The sequence below is a fragment of the Sapajus apella genome, unplaced genomic scaffold (assembly GCF_009761245.1).
Source record: "Sapajus apella isolate SASKATOON/1434 unplaced genomic scaffold, GSC_monkey_1.0 scaffold13, whole genome shotgun sequence".
In the NCBI taxonomy this organism is placed as follows: domain Eukaryota; kingdom Metazoa; phylum Chordata; class Mammalia; order Primates; family Cebidae; genus Sapajus; species Sapajus apella.
The window spans coordinates 34027266-34047346 of NW_022436953.1; the positions used below are offsets into that span (position 1 = coordinate 34027266).

Here is a 20081-nt window from a genome sequence, read left to right on the forward strand (position 1 = left end):
TGATGGTGATGGTGGTGATGGTGGTGATGGTGATGATGGTGATGGTGATGATGGTGGTGGTGATGGTGATGGTGGTGGTGATGGTGATGGTGGTGATGATGATGGTGATGGTGGTGATGGTGATGGTGATGGTGATGAAGATGATGATAATGGTGATGATGATGATGATGATGGTGTTGGTGATGACGATCCTTCACATTCATCATCTCTGGCAGCTTCTGACCATCCACACCAGCTCTTTCCAGGCTGTGTTCCAGCCCTCTGTTCATCCAATGATGTCTCATTATTTTTTTTTTATTTTATGGATGGAAAGAACCTGTTCTTTCTTCCAGCATAGAGGGCTGGGAATTTATCATCAAAATGCCGCCAGACTGTAAATCTGGCGTTAGACGCAATGTGAAATTCTGCAGGAATCAAAGTTTCTGTGAATCCTTTGCCTTATGGGGCCTCAGACATTCTAACATGTGGTTATAACAAATGGTCTTCAGATAAGACAAACTTTGAAAGATCTGTATTCTCTAGTTTTTTAGCCTTGACACTGTGCAGTGCAGAAGCATGCCTCTGGCAGCTGTAAGGAAGATTGGCACATAAATCAGGGTGGGCTGCAGGCCCCCAGGTGAGACGGGAGCACAGGCAGGGGTGTCAGTTCTGCCAGCTCTGCTCTGCTCACGTGGACGGTCAGGATTCACAGCCAATGGTGACACTGAGATGGATGCCTCCCCAGCATGGATCACGGCCACCAGCAAAACCCTGGCTGTGGGGTCAGATGCTGGCCCTGAACAGGGACCGTGCCAACAGCTGGGTGACTCAGCAGGAGCTGCTGTGCCCCTGTGCTTACACAGAGGTGACACTGCCCGGTACACAGAGACGGGACTCTGGGATGGGCAGGGATGCAAAATCCTCCTGGAGGAGGGAGTGTGAGTTCCCAGCTAGGGTCTGGGCTGCTGGGATTTCCAGGGACCTGTGTGCCCTACCCACAGGTTCACTGCTGGCCTGTCCTGCGTGGCCAACTGCCTACCACCCCTGCTTCTGCCCTGCTCACTTCACCCCTTCCGGGGATCACACACCCTTCCTGGCTCTGCCTAAGGCCAGGCAGGCCTCATGTGGCTGGACAGCTGTCCCCCAGTCTTCTGTGTGATCACACTCATCTGCCCCGTGTGCATTTGCTGTCCGTGTGGCTATGGCACGTGGGCCATGCTGGGGAGGGGGGCAGAATGAGAAGTGATCCAGCCTTGGGAGCTGCGGCCTCCTGGACCCTCCACCACGCTGAGAGGCAGGCTCACCAAGGCTCTGCCAGCTGAGGTTCATGAGTCACTCAGAAGGCAGGACACAGGCTGAGAAAGATTTGCTGGTGGCTTCATTCTGGCTGGGGCAGAATCCCAGGGAGCCCCAGGCTCCAGCTCTCAGCTGTGGGAAGCAGAGCAGCTCTGTGCTACAAGGTGGCAGCTCTGGCCCAAGCTCCTGCCTCGAGACAGGCTGTGCCAGGGACCATGTATGGCCGGCATCAGTGCCAGCCTCCAGGCTTCCCCAGAACGAGGTGGTGCTTGAGCACCTCTCCAGGACGTGTTTCTGCACCTGTAACTTGTACAGTCTCCTCATGAGGGAACTCACGCTGGTGGCTCCAGAGAGGTGGCACCTTCCACCACCCGGAGCAGCACAGACACCAGGCCAGGCCCTGTGCTTTGGCAGGCAGCTTTCCGGTAACATTTACAACATTGCCACAGCTCTCAACCAGAGATCTTGTTCTCAGAGCTCTCAAAACTCTGGGCTGGGCCAGACAGGAGCTGAGGGAGACAGCCAGGGCACCCAGGCTCGAGAATTTGGGGCATGGCTGACGGAGGCTGATTAATCGCTGAAAAGCAAACCCACAACAACAAAAACCTATTTTCTTGTCTCTGCTTGCTGCCTCCAGGTGCTGATTTTAGGGGATATTGAAGGAGACACATCAGCCCAGTCACATGCATCTCAGGACATGGGACTCTAAGGAATTCGAAGATTTAAAACAAAAACAACTGCAGGGAACTAAATACCGCAAAGGCAGAGGGGAAATGTTTTTATCTCCCCAGATAAAAGCACACCGAATTATTAGAGTATAAAAGCACACTGAATTGTTACAGTCACAGAACAAAAGGCCTGTAGACAGCATCTTCACACACTGATAGGCGAAGAACCCCCAAGCACGCCAGTGTGCGTGGGCAAGGCCAGGCCAGGGCCCTGGCAGAGGACTGAGGCACGTCCCAGGCCCTGAGCACCAGCTGGCCCACGACCCTGTCATGAGCAGCGCTCCCAGGCTGAGAGGCAGCCCCCAGGCCTCCGAGGCTAAGAGGCTGGTGGAAAGCAGAGGACTTCAGGGTCCAGACCTCGGAGGAACCCAGGAGGCCCAGGAAGGTGGAACGGGTAGGGCCTGTGAGTATCTCATGCTGGATAAAACTGGGCCCTAAACAGACTGGTGAGCACGGCACAGCAGTTACCTCAACAGACAGAGATGCCAGGGAATGGAGGGGCAGGTCCACATAGAGTGTGACACAGAGCGAACGGACAGGTCCCTAAAACACAGCCCCCATCACAATCACAGACTCAGAGAAGGAGTCTCAGAGCCAAAGACCTGGGGATGGGTCCCCGCAAAACACAACCCACATCACAATATAGACTAGGATGGAACCCCAGAGCCACAGACGTGGGGACAGCCCCCCCAAACACAGCCCCCATCACAATCACAGACTCTGGGGCGGGGTCCCACGGACACAGATGAGAAGCCAGAACAGGTCCCCCAAAAAAGAGAGCCCACGTCACAATCACAGACTCTAGGACAGAGTCCCAGAGCCACAGACCTGGGGACACTGCCCTGGGCCACTGCTCTGATCATGGTCTCATCTACAGGGATGGCAGAGAACCACCATGGTCCCATCCCATATACCACTACCAAGAGGCACTGACCTCAGAGAAACATCCCCAGGTGGCAGAGGCACTGCAGGGGCACGCCCAGATATCGGATGACAATTCAGCTGGCTGTTCAAAAAGGAACTAAATATTAAAAGAGAAAAATAGGTGTTATAAAATATCAGCGTATGATTTAAAAATGAGTAAAAAAGAATATTGGTTAAAGCTCTGAAAAAAAATCTGAGAAAATTTGGGAAATAATTAGAAACTAATGGGAAAAGTGGGAATGAAGAATAAACTAGAAGGAACACAAGAGTGAATAAATGTCAAAAATAACATCATAAAAGAAATAGAAGGTGAGAAGGGAAGAAGAACCTAATGATGAAACATCAACAGCAGGCAAAGGAGGCGACCCAGGAGGGAGCTGAGGGAGAACCAGGCAGTCCACGGATGACTCCAAGCCTTCAGAACAGACAGGACAGCAGCTCAAGAAAACGCCCTTACATCAGAAAGGCATCCACCCACATTTTCATAAGATACACCTCGTATCTGGGAAAATGAACCAACCATCAGCAAGAATGAGACATACTCTATCATTGTCTCCTACAGGATAAAGACAGTAACGGAATCAACCAAAGCGTCACCTGTGTTTACAGCCAGCTCCTGGTGAGTTGCTCATCTTTCCAGGATACTGGGCAGCCAAAGCAGTACTTTGGAAATTGACATTTCAAGGAAAGAATCAAGTGCTTATTGTGTGTTTTCATTTTAAAAGATACCTTGACAGAGCCAATAGTTTATGAGGCTAAGTTCCTCTTTATAAAAGTAGGCGAGCTAGTAAATGTAGATAAAATGTCAGAATTAAGAGATTAGCACTTAGCAATCTCTAAGGAAGCCATAGATCAAAATAAATCATCTGCTTGCGTCACGAAAAGACAGATGAGCCGACGTCACCTGCTTCCTGCTGGAAGGAACTCAAAACCAGCGTGAAGTGGTCCTGCCAGAGCACTAATGAAACCTGGACCTGGTAAAGATCTAGGTATGAAGGTAGATGTACTAAAACTACAGGGGACAGAAGAGCACGCCTATAAACCATGCCCCAGGCGTGATCTTTGTCCAAACCATGCTCCAGGGATGCAGTGATCTATGTCCAAATGACGGGAAACGTAACACTTGTAAAAAGTCTCTCACTTCTTTAAAAACAAATGAAAATAAAAATGAGGCGTAGAAGGGAAAACACCAGCAGGTTAAAAGAGACTTAGGAGAGAGAAGCAGAGAGCAATACCTGAACCTGACTCAGTCCTGATATGAAGCAAAACTCTAGGAGAAAACAAAACAGTCAAGGAAATTTAAACCGTGGTTGGGAGCCCATTAGATCATGTTAAGGGATTATTTCTGTTTTTTAGATGTGACTATGTTATCATGCTTATATTTTTAAAGTTTTTATATTTTAGTATAATATTCTAGAATATTTACAAATAAGATTTATGTGATGTTGGGGGTTCACTTCAAACTAATCTAGAGGGTCGTGGACTAAAGATCAATGTTGGCCTGGGGTTGACGCCGGAAAACAAGGGCCTGGAGGTGAGCTGTGCTGTTCCAGTTTTTACGTTGAACTTTTCCATAATACAAAGTTAAAAGCAGGTAAAATAACTACTGCCCCTTAATTGGGTACATTTGTTTTTTACATGTATCTGTTGAGCCTTTTCAACCCCGTGTCAGGCAGCTGAGCAGGCACTGGACCACCATATGCCCCCTGCCTCCTCTGCCACTGTGGGAGCCACAGTCACAGGAGGAGGCCATTCCTCAGCCACAGGTCTGCACAGCGTCAAAGGGTTGGCTTTGGTGGAAATCACTGCATCTCGTGGGATCGTTTGAACTGACCCAACCTGTTGTATTAGCCCGTTCTTACACTGCTCTAAGGAACAACCCGAGACTGGGTAATTCACAAAGAAAGGTTTAACTGACTCACAGTTCAACACGGTTCAGGAGACCCCAGGAAACTTTCAATCATGGCGGAAGTTGAAGAGGAAGCAAGGCATGCCTTACATGGTGGCCGGAGAGAGAGTGGGGTGGGGGGAGACTTCCACAAACGTAAACCATCCGATCTTGTGAGAACTCACTATGCTGAGACCACCATGCGGGAAACTGCCCACATGATCCAGTCACCTGCCACAAGACCCCTCCCCTGACATGTACTGTATTAGTTTGCTTTCATGCTGCTGATAAAGACATACCTGAGACTGAATAATTTATAAAGACAAAGAGGTTTAATGGAGTCACAGTTCCACATGTCTGGGGAGGCCCCACAGTCACAGTGGAAGGCAAAAGTCACATCTTGCACGGCGGCAGGCACGAGAGAATGTGTGCAGGGGAGCTCCCCTTTATAAAACCATCAGGTAACGTGAGACTTGCTCACTATCATGAGAACAGCCAGAGAAAGACCCCCCCTCAGTGATTCAATTACCTTCCACCGGGTCCCTCCCACGACATGTGGGAATTACAGGAACTATAATTCAAGATGAGATTTGGGTGGGGACACACCCAGATCATATCGCATGCGGATTACAGTTCCAGAGGAGGGTGTGTGGGGAGTCAGAGGCAAACCATGTCACCCATCTATCTCCCCCCACGTGACCATTTTCTCTTGGGCTTCTCCCACCCTGGCTGTCCCCTCAGGGCCCACACCCCCATGTCCCTCTGCCTATAATCCTGTGATCTGCTCTGACCCTTTCTTCGTCCTCATTCAAGTTGAGCATTTCTTACCACAGAAGTGACGACCAGACTGAAGAGTTAACCTGTCATTTCTCATAAATACAGAACAAATACATTCTCTCTCATAGGAGAGGAAACTACCTGAGATGGTTATAAATTTATACCTCCACGTGGTCATAGAGTGAGCCAAATATTTGATATCCAGCCTTGTGAAGAAAGTAGTGAGGTTGTGGGAAACCGACTCCCCAACTCAGTGATCTCCACATCCCCGCAGTGAGGGGCATCAGACCCCCGGCAAACCCCAATCACACCGTAATACGGGGTAACTGGATTATATGGAAAGAATGCTGAAAACAGACCCACCTTCTGGAGAGAATGCAAATCGTTGGGGCATTCCCGTGAGCACCCATGCAAGCTACGCTTTGTGCATTTCACAAGCCCTGAGCCACAGCGGCACAAAACAATGTGATGACTTAAGAAAGTATATTTCAACTTCAGAACACTGCAGCAATTCCAGAAATCGCAGGTGTGATTCGAGCTGCCGTGTCCGGGTGTCTGATGCTCAGGCGCTCATTCCTGGGGGAAGGCGGGGAATAACTGTGGTGAGGCCACTCAGCATGGACTACCACCCTGCACACGTGAGGGCAGAGGGAGAGGAGGGGGCTGCGGATGGCACGCTCCCCAGAGCCCTCGCGAAAGGGAGAGTTACAAAGTCAGAAGATCAAAGATCACCGCAGATCTGAACTGTTAAAAGACCCACTCATCAGAAACTGGCAGCACCTCCAGGCCCTGAGCAGGAAGGGACCAAGCGGCCAGGCAGCTCTTTTCCAGCCCCAGGGAAGATGCACAGTCCTCAGTAATGCATCCCCCTAAATAGTAAATAACAAACTATTTGAAATGACACTCACCACGTCGTTTAGAATATTTCAGTAATTTGGACGCTTGTCATTATGACATATTTCTCCTCTGAGAGGATTTCAGGAAAAGTTTCATGTGGCCCTGAATTACTTGCACAATCGATTTAATTCCATCTATGCACGAATGCCCAAAACGTGTATTGATTGTGCCAGGCTTCACAAGGAGCATGGGGAGTGGAGACCAGTGTCCAAAATAATCATCGTCACCGCTTATTTGTTTGTTTCTTAAACATCGCAATCCGGATGCTGATGAGTCATGCGTTGCAGGAGAATTTTAAGTGTTCTTTGATGAGGCAAAATTGCATTGTCCACACAAAAAGGGCAGGTCCAAGTGGACAGATTTCAGGAGGCCCCCTGGAGGCATGTTCTCTATACGGGCCAGACTCTACTCCGTAAAAATACATAAAAGCAGTTAGGAACTTGAGGGGTACATGGACTTACTGACAGCAACCTTCGCAAAGAGAGATTCACATGCCAGGTTGATGCTGGTGGTTCATCCCGCCTGGGCGATTGGCACAAGCAGGGGACGTGCAGGCCGGTGCTTCAGAGGAGCTTCGGGAAAACCTGCCCGATGGTGAAGCTTCCAAACAGAGGGCACGGCTTTGTAAACTGGCTCATGAACGCATGCCCAGGACTCAACGGGTGTGCTTGGTCCTCAGTCTGGCTGCCAAAGCATTTGGCAGAGGAATGCCAAAGCATTTTCCTCCCAGATCTCAGAGTGGGACACAGCCTCCCGAGAGTCTTCCTCTCCCACGGAATCTTCCCGGCTGGAACCAACGTGGAGATGAACAGCTGCCAGGATGGGGGCAGCTCCCTGCAAAACATCCGTGCATGTTTCAAAGTCTGTTTTCAATGACGCAAGTCACTCAGATGATTAAAACCGAAATTAGCGTTTCAATGTTGTTGAAATGCCAACTTTCGGGAACCGAGGCTGGCCCCACGGGACGGCAAGTGAGCTGGGTGGTATAGGCAGACAGCCCCGCTGCTTCTGATACAGGGCGCTTTTCCTCCCACGAAGTTCAACATTCATCAAATCACGGCTACATTCCATGTTTCCTGGGCCTCAGGAAGCTCATCTGGTGTTTTAAATTAAGCACACATATCCAAAGACCAGCGGAGACCAGCTTAGCTGAGATCCAGGTGTGACGGTGAAATCAGAGGGGCTGCTCTGGGTGCTTTCCTGGAGCCCCCGGCCCCAACAACAGAGATGCTCTGTGTCCATACTTTGTGGCCAACACAGTACCCTTTGATCCCCAAAAGTGACTTTCTAAGGAGGAGATTTGGGGTAGCAAGAAGACAGTGGCCCAGGAGATTGGGTGGGAGGCATCCTCCCTCCACAACCAGGGAGCCCTGCCCTGTCATGCGTGGCCCAAGACCTCCCCACACAGCGGCCACAGGCTCCCCCATGCTATGGGGCCAGAAGGCAGGAGCCCTGGGGAAGGAGAGCCCTGCCTCTTTGGAGATTGCCTCCCTGGCTTGGAGAAGACATTGTTACCCTTCTTTGTATTGTCCAGAAAGTTCTGTGGTGTCTGCTTATTATCAAACCACCAGGTCTGGTTCCACGTCTTTTGTCCGTGGCTCCATGGGCATCTAGCAGAGAGAAGAGTCTGCCCTGACCCCCGGCGGCCGGGCCTGCCAGGCACCCCCAGGCCCCGCACTTACTCTCCCTTCCCCTCTCTTCCTTGCCGTCCTTTTGTTCTTTACTAAAAAGTCAAAAGGACTGAACAGGTGAGAATGGGCACAGGCTCCGAGTCAAAATTTTGTTTTCCCTTCATTGTGGCCAATATTTTTTGCTGCAAATGTTCATGTTTTAAAAGAGTAATGCATACAATGCCAAGATCCCTGATCATTTCCCAAGGTATCCCACGAGCAGTGCTGATAAGGAGCTGGGTACAGGATGAACGTACCTGTGGGCTGTGGCAGGACCCGGGGTCCCACAGGACGTCCAGGCATCGTGGGGCCAATAGCAGCCCAGCTCAGGAAGAGCCTGGGAGGTGTCCCTCACTGATTTGCCTTTCAGTCCTCCCCGCCCTTCTCTGCCAAAATGGGCCCAACAGCTGCAGCATCCCTTCCATCTCCCAGTTCTGGGGAACTTAAACACACCTTCCACATTCATCCCCTTATGCAAAACTCACAGGCAAGGCAGACAGACCAGCAGACACACGGGAGGGGTTAAAGGGCAGGAGCCATCCCCCGGCTTGATAGGAACAGGGATTCCCTACCTTGGTGCATGGCAGCTCCCAAAACCAAACCTTGACTAGCTGACTTGGAGGGAGAGCTTCCCACTGGCCGTGTACACCCTGCAGGCACGCGGGCATCATCTCACCCAGCAGTCCCAAGGCCCACTGGGGCCTCCACAGTGTCTCATCTTACACATGAGAAATCTGAGATTGGGGTTGGCTGGCTTTGCCCAAAGTCATCAGGCAGGCAAGACATGCAGCTGGAGCACCAAGCCGGGGCTGCCTGACCCCTAAACTTACCCTCCGACACAGCACATGGCACCACCTACACACCTGGCCACCATGACCTCTCCTACAGTGCTCCGGAAACACAGCAGGGCGGAGCATGTGGGCACCTGGGTGGGCTGGGGAGGCAGGCCCTGTGCACAGTGTCTGAAGTGCCCCAAGCCCCCGAGACACCTGCTTCATCAGGTGCCCAGGACACTGCTAAGATGGAACCTGAGATCTCTTCCCATCTGTCTAGCCGTTGAGTAAGTTCTTTGCTCATAGCCAAAGTGGTCAAAATGATGCCTTTTCTTTCTTCATCACCTGAGTGCCCAGCAAGGAGAGACCCACTGGGGAAGATCATGGCCACCTACCGGTTCCTCTTGGTTTTCACGTCTTGATCTTCCCTGCCGTCCTCAGAACCCGACCCATCGCTGTGCTCAGCTGAAAGAAAATCAGAGGAACATGGTTGGTGTCGTCAGTGCTCAGGGCTTTGGCAAAACCAGCAGGTGACACTCACTTTCACACAGACTTATCTAGAAATTAAGCAAACAGGCTTCTCTTAAAGGCTGATGTGAAATCCTACAAAGAGCTTCCCCTTGGCACACGCGCTGTTACATTTCAACAGAACAGAAATCTGACTGTGCTGCTCTGCAGAGAGCCTTTTTAGCCACTGTCTGTTTAGCAGGTGCTCGGCCTTCTAGAGGGGCCGGCGGGTGGAGAATTACAGGTGGGGCTCTGCCCAGCCTTAGGACGAGGGCCCGGGGTGAGCAATTCTATGTCACACTCTTGAGGGGAACCTCTGTGGCTGCTGCCCCAGGGAGGGGTGGCCCCAGCAGCACCTACGCCAGGCCCAGGCTCAAGCTGCTGTCCGTCCACTGCAGCAGATAACAAGACTCCCCCACACCCCGACACGTGGCCACACCTCGCTATGGATGCTCATCTACATCAAAAAGCCAAATCCATTTTGAAGTCACAGTCCCCTATTTCCATCCTGAAGCTGTCATCCCTGCAAGTGTTTGACGAGCTTTGGAATGACAAAGTGAAAGAGTGCTTTGGTGTTTTCTATGGGTCTCCAGGAGGAGGAGGAAAGATGAGGTGCCGATGGTCCGGAGAATCATCGCTTCTGCCCCAATGGGCGGAGGGACTGCCACGTGCGCCGAGAATCACAGCAGCCTCCCACCTGCTTCTCGCTCTGTGTCTCCCTCTGCCTCATTCCACGCCTCCCAGCTTGGGTGGCCGGCTGGGCCGGGCCGGGCTGGGCAGTGTCCCTCCATGTTCCCATCCAGCCTTGGGGCACCTTCCCAGTGACCGCCCAGCCTGCCCCTCCTTCCTGGGAGGGTCAACAGTGAGAACAGTGCTCAGCTTGGGATGGATAAGTGCAGAGTGGATGCGAAAAGACATCAATTTCAACAACTGCAAGCCCTCCGCACCTTTTCCTTCTATAAAACCCGACAATTCTCCCTATGCCTGTGTTTAGAATCCCAATAGTACCTCTGTCACCAACTCACAGTTCGAATCTATTTACAGGCTTGTTTTCAATGTACAGAAGAGAGGGTTGGGCTCTGGAAGCCCCTGCTCACCGCATTATTCCTGGGGGGCCTTCGCCACCTGAGTCACCCAGACAGCTCATGGCTGCCCCTGCCCACATGAGCTACGGGACCACAGAGGCGGCCTTAGTAGGCCCGGGGTGTGGTGTGCCTGCCCTGTGCCTTCCAGCAAGGCTGCAGTGTCCACTGCCCACGCCCTATGTGGGTGCTCCATCCCAGGGAGGGGTGGCCCCCAGAAGCGCCTCCCCAGGCCCACACTCAGCTATTCTCCATGCATAGCCTGTCACCCAAGCTGGAGTGCAGTGGTGAGATATCGGCTCGCTACAACCTCTGCTTCCCCTGTTCAAGCAGTTCTCCTGCCTCAACCTCCCAAGCAGCTGGAATCACAGGCACCCACCACCACACCGGCTAATTTTTGCATTTTTAGTAGAGACAGGGTTTCAACATGTTGGACAAGGTGGTCTTGAACTCCTGACCCCAAGTGATTCGCCTCCTTCGGCCTCCCAGAGTAATGGGATTACAGGCGTGAGTTGCCATGCCGAGCCAGCTCCAGGCATTTCTGCTTCCTGGCTGTGAGACCCTACCCTGCCCATTCAAACTGGGGAAACCCTGCTCCCTGCCTCAGCCTCCACGGCCCAACACCCTCCAAGGAAATGGAAGACTCCTTGGCTATGTCCTCGAGTCCTCTCCCCCGGGGCACTGTGCCTTCCTGGTTTTCCCTCCCTGGTGCCCTACTTTCTCCCTGGTTCCTCCTGGTCATTCCCACCTGGGTCACTGGGCCCTCTGGTGGTCTCACCCAGAGGCACTGGGACCTCACAGAGGCTCCCTCAGCTCCCCTGGACCCTCAGCCTGACTGCCTTTCTGAACCTCGTGGTGTTTGAAATCCTTCCAAGGTGTGCCTCCTGCCTGCTGTGTCCTGGGGAAGGAACATTCCAGCTCTGCCTGGAAGAAGGCATGGGAGAGGCACCTCTCCTCCACCCACACCAGAACACACCCACAGAGGCCACGGGTGAAACATCCACCTTTCATAAAATTTAAAAAACGAGGTCATACAATTACACGCATATTATTCAAAGTACATGTGCCTGATATTAATAATTTTGGGGGGTTTTAAACATTGGTTTGTTTTGAATAATTTCAACATGGGCAAAACTTTTCTAATTAGGATCCAGACCCATAAATAAAAATATGTATACATTTAACAGGCTTAAACAATACAAAACCAGAGGGGTTGTCACGCACAATGGTGGCATAGCAAGCTCTCTCTGGCTGGGTGTCCACCAAAACTTACGTCAAGCTGCAGGGGGATTGGAAGCAAGAATTTCAGCTCTCTGGAAGCAGATCGGGCATTTATTAAAGCTAAGGCTTGTGCAAGAATACTGCTAGAGACCGGGCATGGTGGCTCACACCTGTAATCCTAGCACTTCGGAAAGCAGAGACGGGAGGATCACCTGAGGTCAGGAGTTCGAGACCAGCCTGGCCAACATGGTGAAACCCTGTCTCTATTAAAAATACAAAAATTAGCCTGATGTGGTGGTGGGTGCCTGTGATCCCAGCTACTTGGGAGGCTGAGGCAGGAGAATCACTTGAACCTGGGAGGCTGGAGTCGCAGTGAGCTAAGATCATGCCACCACACTCCAGGCTGGGCAACAGAGTGAAACTCCACCTCAAAAAATTTTAAAAAATTAAGAAAGAATAGTGTTAGAGAGTCTGCCATTCTCAGCTGACTGCAAAGACAAGGGAACAGAAGCTTCAGTCACCACACATGGCGAGGATACCCGCTTCATGGGCATCGCCTTGCAAAACGCACGCATGGATGCTCCAGGCTGCGCGAGCCAGGCCAGGCTCCCTGCGAAGTGGGAGAATTCACTTTCCAGAGTTGCCTCATTACAATGCTTATCATATCTAGATCTCAGCAAAAAAACTTAAAAGCAGGAAAGTGGGGCCAGCTCACCTGAGAAAAAGAACTTGACAGAAACCATCCCTGAGGAAGGCTATGTGTAAGAACTAACTCAAATGGATTAAAGAGTTAAACATACAAGTTACAACGATACAAATTGCTGAAGAAAACGTAAGAATATCTTTGTGATGCTGCCTCCTCGCTGCAGAGTTTCTGCTCTGGGTGAGGAAAGAGGTGTAGACATAGGTGGTGGCAGCTACACGACGCTGTGAACGTACTTAATGCCACGGAATCGTACACTTGCAAATGGTTACGTGGTCCACTTCACGTTATGTATATTTTCCCACAATGAGAAAAAAAAAAAAAAAACACAGGCAACTTGTTCTATGGTAAAAAACTCAGAAGAGCAGGAAAAATATAGTAATAATATTGCAGTCAACACTGATAGTCTTGATTTTCAAGTCCAAAGAACTCAATAAGAAAGAAAAGAAACACAACACAAAACAAATGGCCAAGAAACCTGTGGAGAGCTGTTCAGTGTCACTCAGAATTAAAGCAATGCCAGCTGAAACAAAGAGCGGCTTTCCTAAGTAAGTCTGATGCTCTATGGTGCTAAGGAGATTGTGCAGGGTCCACTAGTGCAAGTGTGAACTGATCAATCTCTCTGGGGAAAGGTTCAGCAATACCTACCCCAGATTTAAAATGCATGTACCTTTTGACAACAATTCTAATCATGTGAAACCCACAACAGATCTGCTTGCAGAAACATTCCTAAACCTAGGTACAAACATGTTCCTTGCAGCACTGTGGGTGTGATCACAGAGCCAATGACCCAGATGTCCATCCAAGAGGAGGGTCTGAGTTCGTCATCACGCACCCAGACAGGGCGAGGGGGGGAGGGTGGGGGGACAGGAGACCCATAGGAGAGGGGGAAAAGCAGGGGAGTAGAGGGAGAGAAAACTGGGTGCGAGAGACAGGGAGGCTCTGAGTCTGAAAGACAGCCAAGACGCGTGACAGGCGTGGTGCAGGCAGCGACAGGCGTGGTGCAGGCAGCGACAGGCGTGGTGCAGACAGCGCGAAGCAGCGTGCCGATCTCTAGCATGTTTTATTAACGCACACACACCAACATCTATGTGTTTTTAAATGAATTTGTATGCATTTGCCAGCAAGGCTATGCATATGTGCGTGTGTGTGTGTATGTGTGTGTGCACGTGCACATGTGTTTGTGTGTCTGTGTCTGTACGTGTGTGTATGTATGTCTGTGTATATGTGTGTGTGTGCTTGTGTTTGTGTGTGTTTGTGCATGTGTGTGTCTGTGTGTACGTGTGTCCCTATGTGTCTGTGTGTATGTGTGTATGTGTGCTTGTGTGTGTATATGTTTGTATGTGTACCTGTGTGTCTGTGTATTTGTGTTTGTGTATATGTGTATCTGTGTGTGTTTGTGTGTCTGTGTGTATATTTGTTTGTATGTGTGTGTCTGTGTGCTTGTGTGTGTCTGCGTATGTCTGTATGTGCATGTGCGTGTTTGTGTGTGTATGTATGTGTTTGTGTGTGTATGTCCGTGTGTGTATCTGTGCATGTGTGTGCAAGTCACTGAGGTCAGAGAGTGTGGCTGGCTGCATTAGGTCGTAGAAGTCCTGAGTCTCTGAGCCAAATGTCTTCCTTTCCGTGAATGGCGGGGAGTACACCTAATTTTGTTGGTTTTCTTAGAGAGGGTAGGCACAATCTCTGGTAAAACTTACTGCAGAATCGTAGGAGCCGAGCGTTGCTGTGTACGGCAAAGTTGCATTCAGATGGCATCCTTGGCTCACCTAAACTCCCATTCATCGCATTTCTTTCATGAGCAGATGTACTCCAGCAATACAGACAAGTCCAGTCTGTGCACCTGTGGGCACCAGGCTGGACCTGCTGGTGGAGTGGGCTGGATCCAACCCGGCCCCTGCACAGCCAGGCCTCACCCCCGGTGCAGCTGACATGCCCACCCCTGCTCCTGGGAGGAGCTCAGCCCCACAGGACCCTGCTGCCGACTGGCCCTGAGCTGTATGCTCTGCCCTCTCTGATGGGGCCTCCTGCTCCACACCCTGTCCAATGCCCTATCCTGCTGGCTCAGATCCTGAGTTCCGAGGAGGATGGCGCTTGGTAGGTGAGAGGGTGGTGTCACCCTCCCAGGCACCCCAGAACAGTTGCACTCAGCCCTGTGAGTTGAATTTGAACCCCAGGTCACGTCTTAACCTCAGGTCCCCCCATCTAGGCAGCGCTTAGGCTCAGCATCTACATGGAAAGTCAGTGCTCTTCCAGCACTGGGGCTTTCCTGGGCGCAAAGAGGGGCACAGTGGGGGATCCTCCTGCAGGGGCTGGGACCCCAGAGACCGTCTGGCAGGGGCTGGGCCGGAACTCATCCACAGGCAGGCAGCTGTACCGGGGTGCCCAGGAGGCAGACAAGGGCAGAGAGGGCGAGGCACAGGGCTCAGGACAGCAGGGCCTGTGGGGCTGAGCTCTTGCCAGGAGAGGTGGTGGGGCTGGCTACGTGGGGGCCGGTCAGACCCACCCCACTCCACCAGCAGGTCCAGCCAGGTGCCCACAGACGCCAAAATTGGACTCAACTGTACTCCTAGATTGGGTCCTCCGTATGAGAGAAATGTGATGCTGTGAAGTTTCAGCGGTAGGAAGAGCCACAGCAGAGCTGGGCAGAGTTCTGAACTGCCCGGTTAGGAGACAGACCTGACACAGTGGCTTTGCTTTGCTAGGCCTGGGCCCCCAGCTGAAACTCAGGGAGGAAGTCCTGGATTTGGTGGATGACCATAATGGGCAGTCTCTCTGTGGAAATCCCACACCACAGGGGCGGTGGCAATGCAGGGCTCCCCAGCCTTCCCTGCCTCTTCGCTCACTGTCCCCAGGCAGGGGACCCCACCCCTGCCCTCGCAGCTCAGCCTCAGGAGCGCCCTTCCTCCTCCTGCCTTTAGAGCTCAAAGCACACCCTTTGCCTCCCCGCCCTGCCTCCTGGGGTCCAGTGTGAGTCACCGTGCCTCAGGGAGAAGCCCCTGGCTGCTGCGCTGAGTCACCCACTCCATCCATCTGTTGTCCCTTACTTCTCTTCCCCAACACGGCAGACACAGCACTGCCTGCCTGGCATCTGCTCCTCTCGGGCGTCCCGTGTCCAGCCAATGCTTGGCCAGTCACCAGTCCCTAAATAAAGGACTGGTTCAGAAGAAAATGAACTTCCTGTCTTCCCTCCTTTCCCTTGCTTCCTTCTCCTCCCCTACCCTCCCCTTCCCTCTCCTTGCTCCAGGCCCCAGAGGTGGGTGGTGGCCTGAGGCCTTAGGTCCAGGGGAAAATTACTTTGAAAAATGCTACTCTAGTGTCTTTCTTTCTCCACTGAATTCACCTGTGCACCCAGAAACCTGGCTCAGCCTCTGCCCCCCCAGCCCCCCAGGTGAGGCCGAACACAGCAGCTGAAGGGTGCCTGTGATCGGTGTCCCAGAGACTCCCCCAGCGCCCGCTCAGCCCGGCCCGCTCCTTCCCTTCCACAGGCTGCCCTGCGAGCTCAGCCTCACAGTCTGCTTCCTGCAGTCAACTCCGGATTCTGCAGGGAAGAGACACCTGCCCAGCTCACCTGCTTCAACCTGGCATCATGTTACGAGACTGACCAAAGTGGACAGTAAATGGGCTTAGCAAACAAGCCACCGGGTTCATTCACTGTGTAAAGAGGAGGTTCAGGCCCTGGAGGCCGGTGGAGGCTGACACAATGTGAAGGCCAGGACTCCTCCCAGAGTGCCTGGGGCAAGTGGGTTCTGGGTGGGCAGAGTGTCCCACGTCGCCCTGAGTCCTCATGTCAGAGCCCCACGCCAGCTCTCCACCCTCCAGGGCTCCAGCAGCTGTGTTTTCAGCGTCCCTGGGTCCCCCTGAGTGAGTTAGAGCCAGTGTGTGCCATCTGCTGGGACAAACAATGGGTGGAAAGTGACCCATTCACCAGTCACAGCTGTGTTTACCCACAGGACAATTTTACATCCTACGTGGTGAAATGAATGTCATCATCAATTTACATTGGTCTTGAATATACATGGCTACAGCATTTACAGAGCAGTTGAAGCCCAGTGACGTTCATGTCATCTCTCCTGCCGGCCAGGGAGGGAGAGGGTGGAGTGCCCGGCTGCTGCAGCTGCTGTCTTGTGAGCTGGCACAAGGAGTCACCTGTGTCATCACAGGCTCACGGGGGCTTGGCCAGGTGGCCTTTCGGTCTGGCATCAGACCCGCAGGGGTGCCAGTCCCCACTCCCCACTCAATAGAGGTGTGGTCCTGGGAAAGCCAGCTAAGCTCCTTTTTAAAATCCTCTCTTCTGTAAAGCAGGCATGGGCCACAGAATAGTGCCCCCCACCATTCCCACGCAATGCCCACATCCGAATCCTGGAAGCTGTGCATACGCCGGGCTACCTGGTCAAGGGGACGGAGGTTGCTAAGCCTCTCCCCTTAAGGCTGGAGACCATTCTGTGTAATCCCGGTGGCCCCACAGATCACAGGGAGCCTTCAGAGTGCAAGGGGGAGGCAGAAGGGCCAGGGCCAGGGCCAGAGAGAGAAGAGAGAGGGGTGAAGATAAGCGAGGGGCCACGAGTCAAGGAACCCAGGCAGCCTCCAGAAGCTGGAAGAGGCCAGCGTGGCTTCACCCCTCGAGCCCCCAGAAAGAAAACAGTCCTGCCGATGCCGGCCAGGCTCTGCTGGACATCTGCCCCCCAGAACTGTAAGATCATCCCCTCGTGTGACTGTCGGCCCCATGGTGATAATTTGTTATAGCAGCAAGGGGTCTCCAGTGCTGATGGCATCCGCTGCATGGGGCTGAGGCAGGGAGTCAACTGAACCAAGTGTGGGGGCTGCACACCCAGGGTCCCTCCAGGGGGCCCCTCCCCTCCCCAAGGCAGCGAGAAGGCCACCTCTTCAGCTCTTACCCCTGGGCTCCTGGTCTTCCTCAACCCCTGAAAGTTACTAACAGGAGACAGCCAGGCTGGAGGGGAAAGAGGCCGGGGTTTGTATTTCCTCTCTCTCCCCGGCCTCCTCCCCTCCACCCCAGAGGAAGACCCCAGGGCCCCATCTCCAAAACTTCCCACCTGGATGCACCAAATGTCCCAGTGAAGCCACAGGTGGCCCCGTGGTCAGGGCAGGCAGAGAGGGCCAAGGTGGTGGGTTGCAGGTACACAGCCAGATGGCAGGGGGGGTTCTGCCATCACTAGCAACAGAGGGTTCAGCTGCCACAGGTGAAGACAGTGAGAGAACCACGCCTCTACTGGCCTGAACAGCGAGCACCCTCCAAACTGAAGCGCGCGTAAGATCCGCACCCGAGAACTGCACGGCATGGAACGGACGGGACTAGGGGACAGCCTGGTACTTCTCATTTTCCCTCAGTTCTACTGGCATTTATTCTCAACTAATAGCACAGCTTCTACAGCCATAAAAAATCTGGATGCACTGCAAGGTAATTAGAAAATAATTCAAGACTTCACTCGAATCCTCCAGCAATGGTAACAGAATGAAAAAGTGGACTCTTCCCTTTTCTGCGGAATGACGGATGCCTCAGCACTCCTGGCTGCCTCCTGTATCCCACAGCCACCTGGCACTATGAGCCATGATTTCCACATCTCATATCCCCACTGAACACACACGCACACAGGCACACACACGTGCACACACATGCACACTCAGACACACATGCTCTCTCACACACGCCCCTAAAGACCTAAGGGCAGTTAAATGTGGCAGCCATTTTACAAATTTCATTTATTTCATTTGCCTCTTTAAAAAGAATGAGTGTTAACTGAAATGCTTAATTGTCCCATGTCAGGCTACAAATGGGTGTTAATATATTCAAATCTACAATCAGTGATAGTGGAACAAAATGTGAAAAACAAAACTCTCCACCCAGAGACATCTCCCCTAGAGCTTCTTATCATATTTACGGTTAAATATCTGAGGAGCCTGAATGCCCAGCCAAGGAGAATGCCAGTCACTGCTGATGGCGGCAGGTCGTCAACTCTGCTCTCGATCATGGATTAATTCTCCAGAAACACCTCCTGTCCTCATCGTTTTGCTGCAAAGCTCTAGGGTGCATTTTAGGAAGTTAGAAGTTGTGCTCTTAAACATCAATTCTACCCTGGCAACCGGAGTTTGAGAAATGAAGTCGTTTGCATATCCTTAATATTCAGGTTAAAAAAAAAAAGACTGGTTGAAGCCAAATCTCCTCCTATTTTTACATGAGGAAGGAAGTAAGATTAAAAATCATTTTATAACTGTATGTAGTTTTGTAATCTGTGTCCATGTCAACAGAGTCCTTGTGTACCATAATAAAATGGGTACCAGACAAAATACCACAACATGTTAAATCTAAATTAATCAGGTGTTTCTGTTGTAAAACCTTAACTTTCTACCTTTCAGAGTACAAAATGAGATCCTTGTTAGTAGGAGGAAATGGAGCATCAAGCTAGGAGCCAGGGAATCCAGGCCCCTGCGGCCCACCCACCATCCTGGCAGCCGGGAGACAGCAGGTGGCCCAGTGGGATGTCTGCGGACGCCTCCCTGCCTCTTTTCAGACCTGACCTGATTTGGTCCAAACAACAGAAATGAGTGAGCAACTATGCATTGCCTTTAATAAGTTCATTTCTTTCTCATTAAGACCAATTCTTTGGGGAAGAAATGAAACAGCACCCAATTATCTAAAAGAACACAAGCCAAAGAAAGGAGTGAGGAATCTGCCTGCGTGATCTGCCTTTGCCAGGCAAATAAAATCCCCGTGAGGCAAACTGTGCCTTCATGTTTCGTGGGATCAGAGGGTGCCGTGATTTTCCCAAACGGTGCACCATCTCCTGTCCACGCGTAAGCACCTGGAGAGCGTGTTCTCCGTGATGGTTTCAAGGCATTCTTTCAGGATGTATAAGGCCCCCTTTTAATAATGAATGTGACCTGCTCAAAGGAAGAAACACAATCACCAAATTCAGTCTCCACTGCCCCTAAATACAGCAGCATTTCACAGACTCAGTCACACATGCTCCTGGGAAATTTTTCTTTTCCCAGCATCAGCTGATTCGGAGTCTCTGGAGAATGCTGCCATTATTTTAAGTGGAATAAACATATTAAACGTGTGATGTCTCGATTTTAAAAGACTAACACCACGTCTCTTAGCATGGTTACACGTGCTGATAACACGTTTATGATACTGACTTCTAAAGCTTCGGTCAAACCCCTCTGGATCTGACACAGAGTGTGAACTGACATCATCTAGTGTTAGCCTCAAGGATGCGAAATAAAGAAACGCCTATGAACCCAATAAAGCACCACACAAAGCTAAAGCAAAGAGTGGGGCTCCCATTTCACAGGCCGGGCCTTGCAGCCGGGCTTCGGTGGGGAGTTCCTGCTCTCAGGTGTCTCCAGTGGAGTCAAGACTGTGGCTCCACATGCTCAGGGTGGAGGGCTTTCCCGACACTGCAGCTACCAAAGTATGCATCAGATCGAATCGGGAAAGATCCTTTGTGAAAATGCTCAAAGTTCCTCTCTGAATCTTGGTGAAACAAGAATCACAGGCACGTTGTCAGAAACAGCTGCCTCTGCCAAGCACCAGCCCTCTACAGCTGAAGAGAACCCCTCCCCCCTCCGTGACCAGGGCACCCCAGCCCTCTACAGCTGAAGCGAACTCCTC

General features: G+C 51.8%; 1 protein-coding gene across 1 annotated transcript in view; it reads right to left on the reverse strand.

The window, feature by feature from the left end:
* TCERG1L (transcription elongation regulator 1 like) overlaps window positions 1-20081 on the reverse strand; it is a 206868-nt gene that overhangs the window by 31649 nt on the left and 155138 nt on the right. Inside the window, exon 8 of the mRNA XM_032282028.1 lies at window positions 9328-9397. Coding sequence (XP_032137919.1) covers window positions 9328-9397 — 70 coding nt within the window. The remainder of the gene's footprint in view (window positions 1-9327; window positions 9398-20081) is intronic.